Source organism: Acomys russatus, chromosome 7, assembly GCF_903995435.1.
Source record: "Acomys russatus chromosome 7, mAcoRus1.1, whole genome shotgun sequence".
NCBI lineage: Eukaryota > Metazoa > Chordata > Mammalia > Rodentia > Muridae > Acomys > Acomys russatus.
Window position 1 is genome coordinate 65,213,007 of NC_067143.1, and position 22,881 is coordinate 65,235,887.

At 44.5% G+C, this 22,881-nt stretch overlaps 1 protein-coding gene across 1 annotated transcript in view; it reads right to left on the reverse strand.

Annotated features, from left to right (window-relative positions):
* Sox6 (SRY-box transcription factor 6) overlaps positions 1-22,881 on the reverse strand; it is a 333,439-nt gene that overhangs the window by 277,968 nt on the left and 32,590 nt on the right. Inside the window, exon 3 of the mRNA XM_051149259.1 lies at positions 11,387-11,594. Within this exon, the coding sequence (XP_051005216.1) occupies positions 11,387-11,594 (208 nt within the window). The remainder of the gene's footprint in view (positions 1-11,386; positions 11,595-22,881) is intronic.

Sequence of the window (22,881 nt, forward strand, 5' to 3'; positions counted from 1 at the left end):
CAGCATAGAAGACAAGCAGGAGGTGGCAGGCAGTGAGTCTATGAAAGTCACGTGCATTTGTATGTCCAAGAGAGACTGGGAGGTGTGGAACAGAGCCTGCCTGACAGACTTTTTGCATATCATCCATGACGCCTACATCCAGAGACCTCCAAACACACACACAACATAAAACCAGCTGTGGTGACATGCATCTTTAATGCCAGTACTTGGGAAATGGCAGAAGACTCATAAGTTCAAGGTAAATTTGAGGCCGGTCTGGGATAAATGAGACCCTATCTTCTCCCACCCCAAAGAAAAAGAAAGAAAGAAAAACAGAAGTGTAATCATAATCTCTGGATATTAGACTTCCTCAAGGAAGTGGCAACTTTGTTTTGATGTTACCTATTTTAATTATTTATCGGTGTTTCGCTGTGAGTGGCACACATGACATGTTGTATGTAAAGCTTTAGGGACATGCCACAGGAGTCAGTTTTCTCCCTCTACCAAATGGGTCCTGGGGGTTGAACCCGGATCATCAGGTTCGGCAGTGGGTTACTTTACCCACTGGGCCATCCCGGCTGCCTAGAGCTGAAGTCTGAGTAAGCAGAAGGCAGAAGCAGAGAGTTAAAGGATCATCCTTTTAAAAGGCCAAAGAGAGTAGGGGAGATGACTCAAGGGTAAAAGTCCTTGCAGGACCAGCTTGATGAAGTGAGACCCACATAAGGAGCCAGATGTGGCTGTGGTGGCATGCATCTGTAATCCCAGCACTAGAGACACAGAGGGCAGAGAAATTAGAACCAGCTGGAAGGACTGGCCACCTAGCCTGGAGTACGCTGTGCAGAAACCGCAGGAGAGAACTGGGCTTCCAAAAGAAGGTCAAAGGAGAGATAAGACTGTTAATTAAAAGTGAATGAATAAATAAATCTGATGGAATTTCATTGTACACAGTTACTGGGCCTCTTTTAAGACTTCCCTTTGACTCTGTTTTGCATTCATTAAAAAACACACATTGGTGTGATTGTGTGCTGCCATGGCATTTCTCGGCAAAAGTCAATGCTTTGCCATAGTGTCAGAGCTATTCAGCATACCTTCGTCATTTGTATTTACTTGTTTTTAATGTGCTATCTGTTTGTACTATAAGTGTGCAAACCCGTAGCCTCTAACTTTGGTGCTCCCAGTGTTAGTGGATGGCCTGCATCTGCTGAGTTCACTGTGGAGCGCTTGCCTGGACTTGTGATGCCATGTGGGCCCTCTCAGACATGAGCTCTCAAGGCATCAGCTGAGAAAGCGCATAAGTCTCGGTGCCACAGATAAGTCAGCGCTAAGCTAGGGCCTTGAAGCCCTGGCTTTGTAAGTACTTCATTGGACAATGTCTTCTTCAGACATCAAAACTGCATAGCTGCTTTTATCTCCCACTTCATAAATATTCCAGGATCAAAAAGAACAGACAATAACGAGCATTTTCAAGAATAAAAGAAAAGGAATTGTGAGATTTGTTGAAATCAGTGATTTGTTTAGAAAACAGAGGCACTCTGATTAGTGGACTCTGAAGTTTAGATATGAATTTTTAAAAAATCAAAATGGCATAGAATTTTAAAATATATCCTTTAATACATATGTAAATTAACCATTTTATAAATTAAAAACTAAAACTTAATTAGTTAATTACTTGATGCCATCAACAAAGTTGCTAGGGTCGTGAAAGAATTCATATCAAGTCCAGGCCAACATCTGAATTTGTCTGCTTTACTTTCCCCGGGCTGTGGTGCTTACATGCCCAGTGAGCACATATTCACATGTATGAACATGTGTGTGGCCTTTTGGAGACAGGAGTTGACTTTGAGTCTCTTTCTTGATCAGTCTCCATCCTAAATATTGAAGCAGAGTCTCATTTGATCCCAAAGTTATAGCTCTGGCTAGTCTAGCTAACCAGCTTGGTCCAAAGACCCTACTCCACCGCCAGAATGCAAGGAGGGTAGGCCGGCCTCTGAGCCATCTGCTGCTGGGAGCCTGGACCTCCGGCATCTTCCCAGCCTCCTCCTTGAAAGGATTCTTAGGCCCTTTTAAACTGCTGAGGATGGGACCCAGTCGCCTCCTGCGTGTGATACAAGCACACAAATACTGAATGATACATCTGGCTCTCAGGGTTTCCCAGCATGGTTTGAACTTACTGTATAGGCCAGAATGGCCTTGTTCTTGTGATCCTCCTGCCTCAGCCTCCTGAGTAACTGGAATTACAGGTTGATAATATTCTAAGAGAGAGGTGAAGATTTCCATCCAACAGGTCAATTGACCACAAAAATGTCTATTTCAATATAAATGATAGGATAGCACAATGATCAAAAAGCTTGTAATTTTAAATATAAAGTATTTCAGAAAAAAAAATAAGGTTGTGAACCCAAGATAATTAGAGATCAGGAGTCGCTCTAATCCTAAAACCACGTCATAAGAGGGAAACATCAATAAAGAAGATCAAAAGGGGAGCAGTGTGTTTCCTAACAAACCCCGTAATCACAGTCCAGCAGGAGAACAGGCACCTGTGCTTGGCCATTGTTGAAAGGGTGGAAGACATTCTATTATGACACAACAAAAGGAAAACTGCAGCAAAGGGCCCACTGGGGACTCTTGTTGAGTTTCCGAAAAGGTTAGTGATCAAGGGGGGAAAACTATACTGAATATTTAAGGAAGATAGCCCAAAGAGGTCTAAGCAGTTAAATCTTTCAGAGAACACACAAATGCACACACACATATACACAGAGGGGGGGGGAGGAGAGGGAGGGAGGGAGGGAGGGAGAAACAGAGAAACAGAGACAAGACACAGAGAGAGCAAGTTTTGCTTTGAAAGCAGGTGGAAATGAGTACACATATTTGTCACTATCAAGATCAGTACTGTCAATGCTTCTCCTGAAGGGAGGCCCCTCACTCACATGTGCATCAGACAAATGCAAGAACCTCCCTGGCATTAGTGGCTGCACCACCGAACACTGACTGTTACATGCCACAGTGTAGAGTAGTGTCTGGAAAACTATACAAAAGTGAAAATGCACTATATCATATAGTATAGTCGTGAGTATACAAAGCAGGTCTCAGAAAACTACAGGGTGGCATCATTTGTATACAGTTCTAAAGCAAACAGAACTAAATGCATTATTTCGAAACTGTTTCAGAACAAAATGGAAAATAAGAGCAAACAGAGTCCTAACGTGTCTGAAGCAAGAAGTGCACACGTGAGGAGCACATGGGCTGTCACGGAAATCACCGTCTACACTGAGCTAGAACAGGAGCCCATGAGTGCTGTCTCCTCCCCGTCCATGTGCTTCCGCTGCCATGTTTAAATGACCCACTTCCTTATCTTCTCTTTCAACTATAAAAAAAATCCTAAAAATCCAAACATTACCCTACTTATTTCTTGAAACTCCCAGAATAAATTCTGAAGAAAATGTAATGGATTTTCTTTCTTTTTTTTTTTTATTAATTTATTCTTGTTACATCTCAATGTTTATCCCATCCCTTGTATCCTCCCATTCCTCCCTCCCCTCCCCCCATTTTCCCATTATTCCCCTCCCCTATGACTGTTCCTGAGGGGGATTACCTCCCCCTGTATATTCTCATAGGGTATCAAGTCTCTTCTTGGCTAACTGTTGTCCTTCCTCTGAGTGCCACCAGGTCTCGCCCTCCAGGGGACATGGTCAAATGTGAGGCACCAGAGTACGTGAGAAAGTCATATCCCACTCTCCACTCAACTGTGGAGAATATTCTGACCATTGGCTAGATCTGGGAAGGGGTTTAAAGTTTACCTCCTGTATTGTCCTTGGCTGGTGCCTTAGTTTGAGCGGGACCCCTGGGCCCAAATCTGCCTATCATATTGTTCTACTTGTAGATTTCTAGGACCCTCTGTATCCTTTTATTTTGCTATTCTCCCATGCGTCTCTCATTTGTAATGGATTTTCAAGGGGAAATGCAGAAATTCACAAATGCAAAAGGCAGAGGAGAAAGAGCCTGGCTCCAGAGAAGCATTAGGGAGCTGCCTCTTTCTAAACAACAAAACATTCGGGCACCTTCAACACCCGCCCCCTCCCTTCCACTCAGTGAAAGACAAACGTGAAACAATTGTCTGTGTCTGCTAATGTCATTAGTGAAAAGAGCCAAGAAAAAACAGCTTCAAAATCCGAGGAGCTAGGAATGGGCCACAAAAGCTACAGCGTCTTTTCTAAGCAGAGGCCAAACAAAGAGATGACAAGGGGAGGACTCGGAGGGATAGTGTGTTACCTGGGCTGTAAGGGGCCACAAAACAGCTGCAGACAGCTTAGCCACGATTTGTTCAAAGGCCAGGGGACCACAGGGCTGTCACTCATTCTGGGATTCCAAGAGTTACATGAGAGGATGACCAGTTTCCAAAAACCGGAAAGCAAACACGCCTAACTCAGAAGTACACTAAGCGTAATTCCCACACACACACACACAAATCCAAAGCAGCAGCAAGAACACAAACATTATTAGGAGAAAATAGATTTTTTTTTTTTTGAAAGAGGAACATTGAACTTAAAGGAAGCTGTGCCGAGACTGTGCTGACTGCCCAACTTCTTCCTCGCCAAACTGTGAGCAGCTTGTGGAGCCTTAGTGATCATGTACTATGCTTGAGATGATGCTCTGTGGGGCTGTGGTGAGTAATCAGTGCGTTCTGTGTGCACGTGTTCATGTGTATGTGTGTAATATGTATGTGTACATGTTTTGGGAGTGCACATACACATGCATGGAGGCCTGAGGTCTGCATGGAGTGTCTTCCTCAATCATTCTCCACTTAATTTTGAGATTATATCTGGAGCCTACCAACTTGACAAGTTTCCACGATCCTCCTGTACCTGCCTCCGCAGTACTGCAGGGACCTTCTAGTGTGTTCTGGGTATCAAACTCATGCCCTCATGTGTGAGAGGCAAGCACTTCACTGAGGAAGCCATATCGTTCAGTCTTTTAAATGTGTTTTTATGTATAAGTCTCACAAATGAAAACCAGAAAAGCTTTAGAGATGCTAAACTTTCAACAATCAATCAAAATAGTGGTAAAACCCTGATATTCATACTTTCTGCCCTAAAATTGTTTGGGTGCTGCAGCATGGCATGAATGTCAAGGTGCTCTTATTATTACTGCCCAGGATTTCATAGGTTTTACTGCAACAGGAACACGCTGTTCCTGACAGGAGTCTGAAACTCCATCCAAGGCTCCACCAACCTCAGTGGCTGACACACTGCATTCCACATTTCACAGCAGGGAAGACTGGCTTCCAGTGGGGAAACTTTAGTATCAGCTTTTCCAGAAGGCCTGAAAGGCCAACAAAACTGAATTGCTCTTCCAGAACACAAGAACACCATTGCCGCCAAATGCTAAATCCCTTAACACCCGGGACATTTGCTAAGGCCTGCTGCATGCAAAGAGATTTTTATAATATTTCTTTTTGAGCAGTTTCTTCAAATAACAGCCATTGTAATAGTAGTTACAATAACAATAGCAATAATAGCTTTGATGAGGAAAGTGATATCTAGTCCCCACCCCCCCACCCCCACAGCCCAGCTTCATAGGAACTGGAACACAGACAGGTTAAGTCACATACACAAGGTCTTATGGCCAGGAGACAATTCTGGCTCCATTAATTGAATCCTACTCTATGTGCGCACAGGGCTCCATATGCCTTAGTGCACTGACTAATGCTTGATTTTCATAACAGCACTATAATTTTGGTGCTTTGAAAGAGAATGTCCCCCATAGGTTCATATAATTGAATAATTGGACCCCAATTGGTGGAACTGTTTGGGAAGGATTAGGAGGTGTGGCCTTATTGGATGAAGTGTGTCACTGAACGTGGGCGGTCTATCTCTCTCTCTCTTTCTCTCTCTCTCTCTCTCTCAGTCTCGCTCCTCTCGTCTCTCCGTCTCTCTCTCTCTCTCTCTCTCTCCTCTCTCTCTCTCTCTCTCTCTTTCTCTCCCTCTCTCTCTCTCTCTCTCTCTCTCTCTCTCTCTCTCTCCCTCTCTCTTTCTGTCTGTCTGTCTCCAAGTTGTGAGCTCTCAGTTGTTCCTTCACTTCACTATCATAGAGTCAAACCATCTGAAACTTCAAGCTCAATTAAATGCTTGCTTTTATTGCCTCGGTCATGGTGTTTTATCACAGCAATAGAAAAGTTACAAAGACAAGAAGGATGCACATTTTTAATATATTTTATTAATTTATTCATATTACATCTCAATTGTTATCCCATCAAGGATGCAAATTTTGCATTAAAACAGAAAATAAAGCACAGAGAAATTCAGTAATGTGCTATGAAGTTTATGTGGTAAACAATGAGTGAGCGTCAAACTCCAGCACCTGCTCTGTCTCCAGCCCACGTGGCAGTTGTAGTGCTTTCAGGAATATTGAAACTTAGACTCAAATCCAGAGCTACTTCAAAATAATATATGACTTTTCAAAGCTGAGTTCTTGTCATTTCAACTATACTAGACAACACCTTTGATACACCAGCACACACAATGTATACTCTATATTTCAGTGGGAACACAGAGCAGATGACTGGTTGGAGATGTAAACACCACCAGTGTGCTTGCCGTTCATAGAAACACACACTCTGGTACTCCCAACAGCTACAGAATCCTTCGAGAATCTTGTTCACCAGAAACCCAAGCTCACTGCCCTTTGTGTATGGGCACAGCAAGATGTGTCTGTGTGCTTGCATCACCCTGATGGCCTTAGGTACCCCAATCCATGGGGAAAATTCATACTCTACTCTCTGAGCCAGGCATGTTTACGGAACCCTGCCTAAGCTATGTGCTTGCCATGCTCTCAAAAAAAAAAAAAAAAAAAAAAAAAAAAAAAAAAAAAAAAAAATCCACTCTGATATTTCTACCTAATTCCAAGCACAGTTGCTTCCTCGCAGTGACAGTAATTATTACCTACAGGAGAGTCTTGAAAAGTCAGAAAGTCTTGTCAGACACTCAAGGGGTTTCCTGTTGTGCCCTGTCCCTCACGTAATCCCCAACGCCGACTGCAACCCACCCCAGTGGCCTGGGATCACATACTCAGTAGTATGACACACAAGACATGACAGTGGCTGGAGCACTCTTATTAAAGAGAGAGTAAAACAGCTGTACATTATGCTGAAGCACTCGCTCTTCCCTCCACAAACAGACGGTCCTGGATTACAAGCGGCACTTGACCGTTTAAATCACGACAGCCACCACATTTAACCAGCTGGGCCATATTCTCCTAGCGCTGCCTGTTGACCTCCTCAGTCGCAGCTGCTCAAATGAAATTCTCATTAGACAACCTATTTTCAGAAGCCAAAGGGCTCTCTGATTAAATATATGTATTTAGATATAGAAGTCCTTTTTAAAGTATTCATTTTCTGACAACTGTCGCTTATGTTAGGACCCAGCCATGCTGGCAGCAAGATGGGTGACACAAGGATAACTAGAATTCATCATTTCATTGCAGCTGAAGGATTTTTATCTTGGAAGCATCCTAACCTGACTCTATTAATCAAAGTCTTTCTGCATGCTCTACCCACCAGTATCAACAAGATATTAACGAGAAGATTCTGAGGTTTAGTCATTCAATCCACTCCTGTGTTTATCTACTCACCCATCATTTTCTTACCTGCCACATAGCTATTCATCTACTTATGACACTAAATCAAAGTTAAAGCCACAAAAGGCAGAACCCTTGCTCATCTTTCCATCACCCTCACTGTCGGAGGGAGGCGGGCTTCTGACAGAATGCCATTGTTCATCAGGGTCTCTGCAGTCTAGTCAGAGAGAACAGTAAATCAGCACGGCAGTGAATCCTCCTGTTGTACCTTGTAAGCAACGGTTTAGACTGGACAGTGATCAACTTCATCTAGATGAGCTCCTAAGAGGGAAGGTGTTTTTTTACTTGATAGAGTCAAGCATGTTCTGGGAGTGAGTCAAGGAAGGTCCTCACTTATCATGTTGTCCATACAGGCTTGCCAATCAGTTTATCCTAACCCTGACCCTGACACATGAAGTGGAGTAAGGGAGAGGCAGACGATATATGTGAAAAGCTCTTCCATGCCCCGTGAGGTAGCATGTCCCACCTGAAGAGCCAGATTCAAGGCTTTGAGGAACCAAAGCCAAGCAAATGCTGGTAGAAGAACTGTTTGACCTCGGAGACCTGTGCTATCACCATCTTAGAAACAGAATCTCTCCCAAGTTTTAATGACCTTTCTATTTCTTAGTTCTGCCACCACATTCTATTCTATTGTTACCAGAGGACAATAGAAATAAGTATTCGGGGCTGAGGAGGTGGCTATGTGGCTAAAGCACTGGCTGTAAGAGTGTCAAGAGCTGAGTTCAGGATCCTAGCATCCAGGTAGTGCTGGATGTAATGTACAGTGCTCTGTAATCCCAGCATGCCTGTGGGAGAGGAGAGGTGGAGGCAGAACAGTCCTTGGAAGGTTATAGGGCAGTTGTCCTGGTGTAGGCAGTGGCAAACTACAAGAAACGCTGCCTGCAACAGGGAGCGAAGTGAAGGCTGTCCATTGAAGTCATACTTTGACCTTTACAGAGTTACTAAGGCAGGTGTACTGCACACACACACACACACACACACACACACACACACACACACACACACACACACACACTTAAAGATGGGATTCAAACTAAGAAAATATATAAAACTCAATAAAAACTAGAAACCATGCCTTTCTCCCATTTGCAAACCTTATTTGTTCACATTTCACTGATTGTATCACCACCTTCCTATTTGCTCAGAGTTTAAAAAACAAAAAACACTGCATTACAATTGGCCGCCCTCTTAGTTTCCCCACTCTTGTGTCATCTCCACAATGCCTCTCCTGATCCCATCTCCATATGCAGCCCTTTGTTTGTTTGTTTGTTTGTTTGTTTCTCTCACTCTGCTGCCTTAGTTCAGGCACTCATCTCTGGCCTAGAGTGTTGTAGTTAATGTCTACTTCTGCTCCCATCCAGCCTACACTGAACTGCCAGGTTCACTTACTTAGAAGAACGTTCCAATCCCTACCCGACTGGAGTAAAGAAGTTAGCGCCCCTCCATCACCTCCAGTATTACATTTGAATTTTGTAGCCAAAACAGCAGGCCTGTCACGATCTGAACATAGCCTAGTTTTTCATCTTAATGTCCCATATGCAAATTCACCTCAAGTTAGAGCCTGAAGGCTGGCTGTTTTAAGTGCAATGCCTGTTCCTCAGCCTGAAATGTCTCTCCCCTGCATTCCACCAAAGAAATGCTCTCATTCTCCAAGACTAGTTAGAACTCATCCCCCACACAACCCTCCGGTGGCTTCCCAGGCAGGAGCAATCAGCTTACCTTGTAAACTCCCAAAACACTGCATCTGTACAGCTTTCGTGGAGCCTGTCACTGTTAGACTTCAAACTAGATCTCATTCGACACACTTCTTATGTCTCTTACTAGGATTTGTGTCGTTTAAAGACAGAGGCCACTACTGTCCTGTGCACCGTGAGGACACCGTGTCATCCAGCACCAGAGTTGTCAACCTTGAGAGACATGACTATGCAGAACTCAGACGGAAAAGCAGCCTCTCCCCAACTAAGCTCAGACTGTGATTTTTGCCTTTCCTCAAGTGATGGCTGAGAGCAAGTCTTCTGTGGACACAGGGTTAGCACCTAACAGTAGGCATTCTCCATCTTGCTAAACTTATTAGACCATCTGCCCATGTCAGTTACAGCCCTGCTACATGGCTGGGTCAACCTTAAACTTTATTTTTGTGTATTAGTAAAGGATTACATTCTACCTGATCACATTTTAAAAATTATTTGGGAGTTTAATATAATTCACTTCCCTGTAAGTCTGTGTATTTTATTTTCTGAGTTTACTATAACTCTAAGAAAGGAAATAATAGGCTTCACTAGACTGTTGAAGGGAGTCATAGAGAAAATAACCTCTGGAAGAGCAGAAAAGTCAGCGGAGTTCGTGCACTAATGGTCACACCTGTTACCTGTAACTGCTCATGACCCCACTAGAACACAGGTGTCTGTGCTCTAAATACCAACCAGAATGTACCAATCATCTTATTTCACATTCTAGAGATGAGTGGAACAAACATATTAGAAATAATTAACATTTGGGAAAAAATAGACAGCTTGACACCTAATGCTGAAGAGGCAGTCGGTACACATGAGCACACATGCACACACACCCACAAGTGACAAGAAGAGCACAATCACACTTGGGTGTGTACAGCGATACATGTGACGTATGTACCAAGCAAACACAAGACCTCCCAAGGTCTGTAGCTGAAGAGAACTGTAAAGTTGAACATCCTAATTACCTCTGTGGCCTCCAGAGGCATCATTACATTAAAGCACAGGGGGATAATTGACATTTATAATGCGACAATCATCAGGAACATTCCAAATCCATACAGTTTGCAGTTTATAAGAGACTTTTATATTCATTGTTTGGGTTATTTTTCAAAATGTTTCTGCTATCATGTCAAATACAAGGACCACAGCAACTTTTGAATTCTGTGGCTTATAGAAACTGAACTAGGGTAGAGTAAGTGTGAGACAGGGATGCAGTCCCTAAGCTACTGCAGAGTAGCTGAGCCATCAAAGGCATCTGCATACATGTCAACGATCTGATTAGCATGACAAAGAGGTGAGCAAGACCTTGAGACGGAGTTCCACAAAAATCAATTAAAGACCGAACTTTGAGTCTTTACAAGAATAAAATTAAGTTAGATGCGAACTACCTGCTCATCCCAGTCTCCTACAGCGTCACAGAGGTATGCATTTCACTTACTAGTAATAAACCCAGGGCTAGGCTAGGCCTGAACTCCCAGATAAAGAATGCGTGTGTACACTGATTGTGATAACCCCACACGGAGCATTTTGCTTAAATACAGAATGCACTGAAGAGTCCTGTGGTGAGGAGAGTGCAGGAGGCTGGGGCAGGCATGGCATCCTGCCCCTGGACAGCACTGGCAACTCTGTACTCTATTCCAGCATTCAGGGGTGAATGTAAAATTTACAATGTATAATAGTCATAAAATGGAAGGGAAATACATTAGAAAAAAAGTTTACTTCATTTTTAAATGGGACATATCATCATAAAAATTATCTGCCAAAAGGAAATAAGAGAAAAGCACTAAGTTTGTAGTTAGGAAATTCTCTTGCTATCTTTTTCCAGGGTGATGGTTAAGGTCAGTTCTAATCCTTAGGGTATTGTTGGAAGAAACAAACAAAACACATAGGTTTTGAGAAAATTGGGGCTATCTGCTTAGGACTGCTAATGGACTTCAGTCAGCTGTCACCATGGTAACCCCTGAGTCCTGCTGCTCCGAGCTGTGGAGCACAGGCACTTTGCTACAGCAGGAAGGAGCGCAGAGGGGAAGTGCACATACCCTCTTGCTCTGTCCGAGTCATTTCCTCCAGTTTCTTCTGCTTCAGCGTGTCCACCACATCGGCAAGGCTCCCTTTGCGGCGCTCTGGGGTTCCAAACGTAACACTGTTCATTGTCTCGCGCTCCCGACTCCCTTCGTCAGGCTTATGTGGTGAGGTAGACGTATTTCGGAAGGAATATAGGGAACATAATTTATTATTCTCTGACTCCTAAAAAAATGAAATGAGATTGAAAAAAAGGTCATTAATATGTACATTTCTTTCAAAGCCACACCAAAAAAATAAAAATAAAAAAAGAACCTAACTGCTGAAGGGTGGCTCGTGATTGTCACTAGATCAAATAAATTATATTAATATAAAGTAACTCATTCAGTGAAACAAACTAAACTGCTTGTCCAATAAGCTGAGCTTTAACATAGCAGTTCCTACCAAAGAAGCTGAGATTCCGGCTCAAGCTGCTTCATTTTTGTAGTAATAAAACAAAACTGGACATTTTGGCTTCTCCTTCACTCATGCTCTGAATTTATGAGCATTCAGGTTCAGTGAACCAGGATTAGAACTGGTGAAGTTTTTCTCCCCCAACTGTGTCCTTTTATCATCAATATTCTTCCCACAGACCAAAATATGTACACAGCGCACACACACACACACACACACACACACACACACACACACACAGAAACATAGAGTTTTTCTCCCATTTAGAAACACTGGAAGTTAGTTTCAATGCACAACATTCGCTACTCATTAGAAATATATAAAATATCTAACCCTGTGCCAGAGAGTCAGAAATATGAATATTTTGCATGCTGATATTTGTAGGAATTGCTTGTTTCAAGCTATATACATGTCCATAGTCACTGAGGCTCCTGCCCACTGCTCGGCCTTGGCCCTGATGCTCCACCAGGCTGCAGCATGCCTCTCCCATGACATTTGAAAACTGTCTCTAACAACAATAAAATACTCACTGCAGAAATGTTTACACAGGAATTACTTCACAGTGTACAAAGGTTCGCTAACTACTAGGCAGCCCATCTATCAGCCGCAAAGAGGGAGCAAATCTTACGTTCAAATACCACATGGAAGCTTTTTAGAAGGAAACAATTTTGTCGCTCTAAATCAGAACTGAGGATTCAGGGCTACAGAAGTAGCTCAGCGGTTAGGAGTGCACGCTGCTTTTGTAGAGGGCAGTCAGCTCCCAGCACCTCCACGGCTCATCCCACACTTCTACAATCCCAGCTCCAGGGCACTTGATGTCTCTGGCATCTATAGGCACCTGTATTCACATGTTCACAATCACAAACCCACAACACACATAATTTAAAATAAAATAACAATAATAAATTAAGCACCAAGGGTTAGAGGCAACTGCTACATGGCTGTAGCCTCATACACCTTATGGAGGGGGCGGGGGGAAGCACTCCTTTCCTGATTAAAAACAAGAAAAACTGTGACATATCCAGTCTTCAGAAACTTCAAAATATTAATAGCTCCTAATCTCTTTCCTTACAAAGGCAGCCCAGCCAGCCTGAGTGAAGGAGAGAGAGAGGTGCTGGGCCAGAGACAGAGCACTCGTCTGGCATCCAAAGGTCTTCGAGAACATGAAACAAATAAATTACTCCAGGAAGCGGGAGGCTAGTGAGACAGCGTTGGAACATAGTGTGTGGTGGGAGGGGCGCTAAGAGCTAATGTTGGGACTTAGTGGGGGGCTGAGAGCTAACGGGACATAGTGTGGTGGGTGGCGCATGAGAGCTAAAGCAGTGGATCTCCACATGAACTAAATGAAAAAATGGCTGTGCTCAATAGCACTGCCGTCACTGTTCAGGAGGTGAAGGAGACACTGTTTCGGAGGTTGTTGGGATCATAGGATCATGCAGCACTTGAAAGGTCTCTGAGCATGGTGCTGAGCCCCCAGACCTGAGCTCGTGTCCTGAGAGAAGGGATTATGAAGTAAAGGCACTGTTATGACCCTGGGATTAACTTAAATACCACGAGTACCTGAAAGTCTACTGAACGGTCTGTGTGAAATGCTGCACTGTGTGCATTTCAACACACACTGTTCTGTTTAAGATAGCGAGAGATGACTCTCCAGTTCTCTGCCTTCATATTGTTAACACGATGCTGGAGGGGGCGTGTACAATGGCTACAACCTGAAATGACTTGAAAAGGATGAAGTAAGTGGCAAGCGTGGTCTAGAGCTCTTTACCTTGCACCCAGAGTACCTCAGTGCCCACGGAAGATTCGGCTTCTCGGCTAACATCTACAAGCCTGCGTGGAGAGTGGCGGAGCTGCCTGCTGTACTTAGGCCTGGACTCTTTTGGATGCTCAGTTCAGTTCCACTTTGTGCACGCAAAACCCCAGGAAACAGCTACTGGTGCCACCGTGACTGTGGTATTGGTGAGTCAATAATCATCACTAGATCCTTTATCCTTCAATTTTCTTCAGAGGCAAAATGACAAAAACAGTGGCACGGGGACATGTTCACCTGGTGCAGGTTGAAGGGCTCTGGAGAGGAGTACTCCATGCATGGAGCGCCACGTGTCCCTAAGGCTCAGGTTCAGCAGTCCTGTGAGCAGGTTATCGTGGCTTACCCGTTAGACCTTGTTCTTTGTTCTGAGGTTATGGGAATGTGATCACTGTCATCCTACACCAAAGGCAATAGCCACGGGCTCTTTTACATCAGCGATGACCGTACTGTCCTCTGCCCCATTACCTGTGCAAGGCACTGCTGCACGACCAAGCCCAGAACATGAGGCTGCAGAGTCATGATTTCTCTCACAAAATCCACAAGAACGATTTGTAATATGTTGCCAAGGCACCAACACAGGCATCGAGCAGTCATGAGAGGTTGAGGTTGGAACAGAGCCACTTGTTCTTTGGAGACATGGGAAGTGGGGCGTGCTTATCATGTTTAAACTGTAGACAATTTAATAAACACTGGATTTTTCATGATCAGAGATCTGCTTCTCATTCATTTGAGTGCAACTGGCAAGCAAATCAATGTAGCTTTAAAAGTTTGTCTGGTGGGATGCCAACAACCCCGAATGAGGGAGGGAGAGAAGGAGAGAGAGAGATCTACATCATGGCTCCAACCAGGAAGACTCAGAAAACGTCATGGAAGAGGGGAAGGAAATGTTGTAATATCCAGAGGCCAGGGTGAGCTGCTGCAAGAGAGTGTCCCAGATAGGACAGGGCCACAGCACTCAGGAGCTCACAGCACCTGTGGCCTCTGTACAAGATCTGCACAAGATCAAGCCCTCGACACTCCATCATGGGTAGGGTCGGGCCTCTTGGCATGTAATCACTGCTGAAGGAAGCAGAGTCAGTTTTCTTCAGTGGTATGGACTGCACATTTAAAAAATTTAAAAAGTACAGACATGAATTTGTGAGGAGGGTGGGCAAGAGATGAGTTGGCGGGGCACAGGGCAGGGTAGGGGGTGAGTAGGAAATAGTTCTAGTCTAAAAACATTCTATTTCTGTGTGAATTTACCAAAGAAAATATAATTAAAATACAGGGGGAAATCTAGGAAGAGAGCAACAAACTAACTTTGACAGAAGGTTTCTAACCAGCCTAGAGAGTTACATCATTTTATGAATCTTTCTTTCTTTCTTTCTTTCTTTCTTTCTTTCTTTCTTTCTTTCTTTTTTTCTCCCAAGACAGGATTTCTCTGTGTAGCCCTGCTGTCCTGGACTTGCTCTGTAGTAAGCTGGCCTTGAACTCATACAGATCTGTCTGCATCTGCCTCCCCAAGTGCTGGGATTACAGGCATGCACAACATGCTTTATGGAAATGTTAAGGAACAAAAGCCTAGTTTATGTTCTAAAACAAGACATGTCCCATGCCAGACCAACTGAGGCAAATGTGCCAAGACTGCCCTGCGTCCCCAGCATGAGCTTGGAAGGTAAGGACAGCGGCTCTGAGACATAGGTCCTGCCTCCCTTAGGAAACACTGATCCCTAAGAAGACAGTAAAATAAGCATATGTGAGGACTGGAGAGAGAGCGGTTCAGTCTGTCGAGTACTTGCTGTGAAAACGTGAAGACGTGAACTCTGAAGTAAGGGCTGGGTGTGGTGTCGGAAATTTATAATCCAACTGCTAGGGAAGCAGAGACAAGCCAACCCCTGGAACCAATTGGCCAACCATGTTACACAAATGAGTCAACTATAGATCCCGTGAGGGACCCTGTCTGGAAATAAAGATGGAGAGAGGTGGAAGAAGACATCCTGTATCAACCCTGGCCTATCCGAGGACACACACACACACACACACACACACACACACACACACACACACACACACCCCAATTTTGTAAAGTTTTAAATTGTGCTTGGCCTTAATATTGCAAAGTAGATATCTAAAAGGACAATTTTTTTTTTTTATAAATAACACAGGAGATGGCTTCCCTTCTTTTGATCTTTCTTTGGAAAACAATTACTAAGTCAGATCAGTGATCACAGGAACAACACAAAAAGCCAGGAATGAGGAACTCAGCGAGCAAATCCACTTGTTTCCTTTCTGCCTTCATCTCAATGGTTCCATCAAAAGTAATAGTAACCAAAGATGCCAATATCTGTTAAAAGAATTCCTGTGCCAACAACACATTTAAAGTGTGTAAAGAGTACATCAGTGCGAATCAATTAAACACATGAAACGCATGCAGATCACTGAGAAAGCCAGAGTAATGGGGGGGGGAAAAGTCAGTAGTCCAGAAAAGAAAAGGCCACTTTTACAAGTCAAGAACTTCAATGAAAATGTTTCCCAGTGGCTGAGGGCATAGACAAGTAAATATTTTTAAACACCAGATTTTTTTATTGCACAGATTTTCCGGAATTGTTACCCAAAGTGTCGGCTAAGCGGTTATATGCAAAGGCATGTGAACTACTTCAATCTATTCTTGTGCATGTCCACGCCTCCCACACGACGCCCTGTGTCCTCCCTAACCCGGGATCTCAGTCATTGGTCAAGGAAACACCAACCTGCTTTTCACCCTGAAGCCCTCCCTGGCCTCACAGGGCCTCACCGGTCAGCTGCTGCCTGGATCACACCCCGAAGAACTTAACCAAACACACACAATTCAGTAGTTACTAACATACCATAATAGCCGATTCTTTATAATTTTAGATGTCATGGAAACATATGAATTTGAATTTTAACTACTAGAAACTGCAGACTAATGAACTTCCAACAACACTTTCCAAATATTTCCAAAGAACTAAAAATTAAAACTGAGGCAAGATTTTTTTAATAACTACCTAAACAAAATCCTTAGAACAGATACATTTAAAATTCAGTGGTTGATGTTACATCTATAAAATAGAATTCCACAAAACCATCCAAATTTCTCTTGTGTAGGTGAACATGCTATTTATAATGGGGAGTAACTATGAGCAATGTAGGGACTGTTTGAGAGTACTTTGGCTTTATAAACATCATGGAGTATTTTCAAACCATTGAGAAATCATAGTTTTTCAGAGTGTTTAATTATGTGCAAATATTCACAATGTACTATGAATGAGAAAATACGTTGGTAAAAAATCTTCAGTATACCTATTTTAAGAAAAATATGCACATTTAGAGACCAAAATATCCAACAAACAAAATGCTGATGGTGCCAACTGTTGGTATATTATTTTCTTTTTAAGGTTCTTTATTGAAAAGACTTTACATAAATAATATTTTTAATCAGAGAACAAATATAATTTTCAAAGTTGAATATAGACATTAGAAACGTTGTGGTAAAAAACTATTCATAAACAGAATACTAATCAATATAAAGAGAATATACCACAGAATTTAAGATAATAAAAGCGATTACTTCTACATGTACATAAAGGTTAGTGTCTGCCCCTCCTCCTTTACATTAGGAAAATAAGTTTTAAAGCATTTATGATGCTTTCTAGATGATGGTAAGATTATTAATAGTCTTAATTTATATTTTTGCTCATCTGGTCTTCTAATTTTCTATCAATGAACAGATGACTTCTGTAATACAGAAAATCAAGAGTTACTCTGGAGTTGGACACCTTCAGTTATAAGCCTAAAGCCTGGCCGGCTCAAGGATCTTCAGCGTCCCGTTGTTACGGTTTCCCCGAACCAAGGCAGAGAATAGCAGCTTCCGTGCACAATTGAAGAATTTCAACTAATACCTCCCACTAAATGTAATGATTTACAAGAGAATTCTTATGAACTAAATCTAGATCCTTGCTTCTATCACACACACACACACACACACACACACACACACACACACACACACACACACACACATACACCACACACACGTCCTCTCCAAAACCTCTAAGTTACTATGACATACACATAGTGTTAAGAGGTGATCTTGAGGAGATAATTACCAATGGGCGAAAAGCCCTAGTGGGTAACATCTGTGCCCGAAAGCCTGCTGACAACTTAGCTGGGCCCCTTTGTCACCCTTCCCTGTCAACAGCTTGCCCGCCCCTTCCTAGAAGGCGCTGTAACACATGCCCTCTAACCTTCTCCAGGCTGAACAAAGTCCACCAGCGTGGAACTTGCCAGTGCCCAATCTTAGACTTTCTGACTGCCTTGGTTAGTTTTCTACCACTGCAACACGTGCCTGGGAGAAATCAACTTAGAAAGAGACTTTCATTTTGCCTTATAGCTTTAGTGGGTTTGGCCTATGACCCAAGAACCCCAATCCTACTTTAGGCCTGTGGTACATATCATGATGAAAACATATTAATGGGAAAAGCCTGACCAAAGAGAGAGTGTGAAGGGGGAAGGAAGGAGAGAGACCAATATTAGTGCCCCACAGTCCCTTTCACGGGTACAATTCCAATAGGTAAAGTCTCCCATTAGGTCCCACTTCCCAACACCTCATACCATCACCTTGTGCTGAGAGCCAAGCCTTGCAACGTGGACACTGGGGACACTCATCCAAACCATAACCCCGCCTTAAGAACTGTGCAGCGTCACTGGGTCTCTACTGCTTATGAGTTACTTATGCAGGCATATTGTTTTCCTAGCAGGAGAATGGCCTGACTATTGCATCATTTCCTGCTCACCCTCCGAAAGTCTGCAACATCAATCTATGTCCTCTTCCATATTAAAGTTGCTGAAATATCTTAAGAGATCACATTAACAGTCAGTATCTTAGCTCTGTCCACTTCCCCTCTCATTTCCCACTTGACATAATTCCCAGGCCCCTTACCCCTCTAGTCTGTAGATGTCTTTAAAAACATCTCACTAGTACCAAGTACCGAATTCCCAGGGTTCACTTTGAGTGTAGAGAAAGCCAGCCCTCAGAAGGTGTCTATCTCCACCATGCCACTTGGGTGGAGCTGGCAGGCTGATATCTAAATGCAGGTGCGCTGACTCCAAGCCCAAAGCTCTTTCTACTCACACACCTGTGAGACGTTCGCCTCAACAGTACAATGCCCTAATTCCAAACCAGCCGCCTGTATCCTTTCTATTCCCATACGTCTAGCTCCAGGAAGGAGACCACCCCCACTAAAAGACTCGCATGTTGTTGCATAATAAATCCTTCCAAACTTAAGGACTTATATCAGCATTCAGGACTGCCTGAACTCCCCGCTAACTAAGCCTGTGTGGTGCCGGCTCACATTAGCGGCTAGCTTAGAGACGCAGTGCCTGACCAGGAACGTCCAGGGGCTCTGGGCTGCCATGGCTGGAGTTCCAAGGACACATTCCTTCCTCTGCTTGTGTGTGCCTTCTCCATGTCCGTGGCTGCTCTCTAACCTGGCTGCTCAGGGAGAGAGTCGGATGAAGGTGATTGCCGACATCCTGTCAGTCGGCACAGCTTTCTAGCCAATACTTGAGTCATGGGCTCTGCCCACAGTCCAGAGGATGGGAGTTACATGCTACCTTCTTTTGGACGGGGCTATAACTATATCCTCAAGCAGTTGCTGTGAGAAGTGAATCACTTATACAGCATTTCATGTGGTACCCACTACTAACTATTCAGGGACTCTTTATTACCTAACCCAGTTGTCCTTTGTCCGTGTGCTTTGTGTCACTTGTGTCTTCTGCATACTGTCGTGGTAGCCACTGGTGCTTTTTTTTTTTTTTTAGGATTTTATTCATACTAACTTGTCTGAGTGGAGTAATGAGCCTAAACTACATTATTCCCTTTGCTCCTGAGCTGAATCCACTAAGTGCCAGATCCCCCACAAAGCCCCAGAGACCTGAGCAATTAGCTTTGCTCTAGGAATGTTATCAGTGAGCCCTTATCCTACATGCGAGGGATCTCCTCCCTTCCACAGGGCTCTGAGTCAGCTGGGCTGCTGCCACACCCAGGTGAGGAATGTGGACAGCAGCAGTGTGGAGACAGAGGACAGGTAGCAGTGTGGAGACAGGACAGGCAGCAGTGTGGAGACAGAGGAAGAGGACAGACAGCACTGTGGCGGCAGGACAGGCAGGCAGTGTGGAGACAGGACAGGCAGCAGTGTGGAGACAGAGGACAGACAGCAGTGTGGAGACAGAGGACAGACAGCACTGTGGAGGTAGGACAGGCAGCAGTGTGGAGACAGAGGACAGACAGCAGTGTGGAGGCAGGACAGGCAGCAGGGTGGAGACAGGACAGGCAGCAGTGTGGAGACAGAGGACAGACAGCAGTGTGGAGACAGAGGACAGACAGCACTGTGGAGGTAGGACAGGCAGCAGTGTGGAGACAGAGGACAGACAGCAGTGTGGAGGCAGGACAGGCAGCAGTGTGGAGGCAGGGTAGGCAGCAGTGTGGAGGCAGGACAGGCAGCAGTGTGGAGACAGAGGACAGGCAGCAGTGTGGAGGCAGGACAGGCAGCAGTGTAGAGACAGAGGACAGGCAACAGTGTGGAGACAGAGGACAGGCAGCAGTGTGGAGAAAGGGCAGGCAGTAGTGTGGAGACAGGACAGGCAGTAGTGTGGAGACAGAGGACAGACAGCAGTGTGGAGGCAGGACAGGCAGCAGTGTGGAGACAGAGGACAGGCAACAGTGTGGAGACAGAGGACAGGCAGCAGTGTGGAGACAGGACAGGCAGCAGGGTGGAGACAGGACAGGCAGCAGTGTGGAGACAGAGGACAGACAGCAGTGTGGAGACAGAGGACAGACAGCACTGTGGAGGCAGGACAGGCAGCAGTGTGGAGACAGAGGACAGACAGCAGTGTGGAGGCAGGACAGGCAGCAGTGTAGAGACAGAGGACAGGCAACAGTGTGGAGACAGAGGACAGGCAGCAGTGTGGAGAAAGGGCAGGCAGTAGTGTGGAGACAGGACAGGCAGTAGTGTGGAGACAGAGGACAGACAGCAGTGTGGAGGCAGGACAGGCAGCAGTGTGGAGACAGAGGACAGGCAACAGTGTGGAGACAGAGGACAGGCAGCAGTGTGGAGACAGGACAGGCAGCAGGGTGGAGACAGGACAGGCAGCAGTGTGGAGACAGAGGACAGACAGCAGTGTGGAGACAGAGGACAGACAGCACTGTGGAGGCAGGACAGGCAGCAGTGTGGAGACAGGGTAGGCAGCAGTGTGGAGGCAGGACAGGCAGCAGTGTAGAGACAGAGGACAGACAGCAGTGTGGAGGCAGGACAGGCAGCAGTGTAGAGACAGAGGACAGGCAACAGTGTGGAGACAGAGGACAGGCAGCAGTGTGGAGACAGGGCAGGCAGTAGTGTGGAGACAGGACATGCAGTAGTGTGGAGACAGAGGACAGACAGCACTGTGGAAGCAGGACAGGCAGCAGTGTGGAGACAGAGGACAGGCAACAGTGTGGAGACAGAGGACAGGCAGCAGTGTGGAGACAGGACAGGCAGCAGGGTGGAGACAGGACAGGCAGCAGTGTGGAGACAGAGGACAGACAGCAGTGTGGAGACAGAGGACAGACAGCACTGTGGAGGCAGGACAGGCAGCAGTGTGGAGACAGAGGACAGACAGCACTGTGGTGGCAGGACAGGCAGGCAGTGTGGAGACAGGACAGGCAGCAGTGTGGAGGCAAGACAGGCAGCAGTGTGGAGACAGGGCAGGCAGCAGTGTGGAGACAGAGGACAGGCAGCAGTGTGGAGACAGGACAGGCAGCAGTGTGGAGGCAGGACAGGCAGCAGTGTGGAGACAGAGGACAGACAGCAGTGTGGAGGCAGAGGAGTGACGTGGACGGATAGCAGTGTGGAGGCAGAGGAGTGACGTGGACTGTTGCTGCAAATGTCAGGCCTGGATCTGGGAGCAGGAGATCACAGTGCAGGGACGGGATTCTGGTTGTGTCCTGGAGTGGGCCCCGTAAACAGGTTACGTCACTGCTGCTAAGAGGAAGGCTTGAGAAATGGTCCAAGTCATTGCATCAATCAATTCTGTGACAGCTGCCCAGTCTGACTGTCAGGACAAGTACTGGCCTTGGTTACCCTTCCTTGAGCACATAAGCAAAACTAAATGAAATGCATCCATTTTTGTGCATTGTATACTGTCAATTTGATGTGTTTCTCTGTTTACTTTTTTCTTTTGAATTGTGGCTGCATGTATTCCAGACTGCCTCATAACTTACTATGTAGTCAAAGATGACCTTGAACTTCTGAATCTCCTGAGGGCTGATGTGTAGCACCATGTCTGTTTTATTTGGTGCTGGACCCGGGCTCTGCATGCTCGGGAAGAGCTCCCCACCCTAGCCACATCCCAAGGCCCTGGTGTCCATTTTAGGTGCATCTTTTCTAGTCACCGCTGTATCCTCACTCTAGCCCGGCCTCCCTAAAGAAAATGTTTATTTAAATGAAAAAACTATGGTTATTCTTCATCAATGATAACATACAGTGAAAAAAGCAAAACAAGCTTCTCAGTGTTTTCAATTTCATGGGGTGTTATTCTTTGAGAGTCAAGAAAAAAGTAAAATCAGAATTCCTAGATAATCTCAAGAGTTTTTAAACTTTTGATGTTAAACATACTTCTAAAGTTTTCACACTATAAAATCTAAAAGCTGAACTTGTTTAAAGAGTAAAAGACACTCGGTTTTGTATCATGGAGAACAAGAGAGTACAGGAATAGTCAATGAAAGCAATTCAGATTTCACATCAAGGTGACTCCACTCACACAATCATAGGCGGACACTGTCTAGTCCTGGACTGCCCCTTTTTTTTTTTTTTTTTTTTTTTCTTTTCTTTCTTTTTTTTTTGCATTGAAAATGTGTTAGGCCTAGGGATTTATAGGAACTATACTACATATAGGAACTCACTAGTGAACATTTTGTCTTTTTAAAATTATTCTTCCTTGTTCCTCTTTCTAAATGTTATGCTCTATCCACACATACTTTTGTTTACTTATATACACATGTGTCTTATATGTTAAGGTCCATATATGAGGGAAAACATGCAGTTTTTTTTATGAGATTGAGTGGTCTCACTTAATATTATATATTCTAAGTCCATCGATTTTCCTGAAAATTTTGTGATTTCATTTGTCTTTTGAGTTGGAAGGCATTCTGTTTATATACAAACCATACCTCATTATCCGCTCATAGTTGGCGGACAGCTACACAGATTCCAA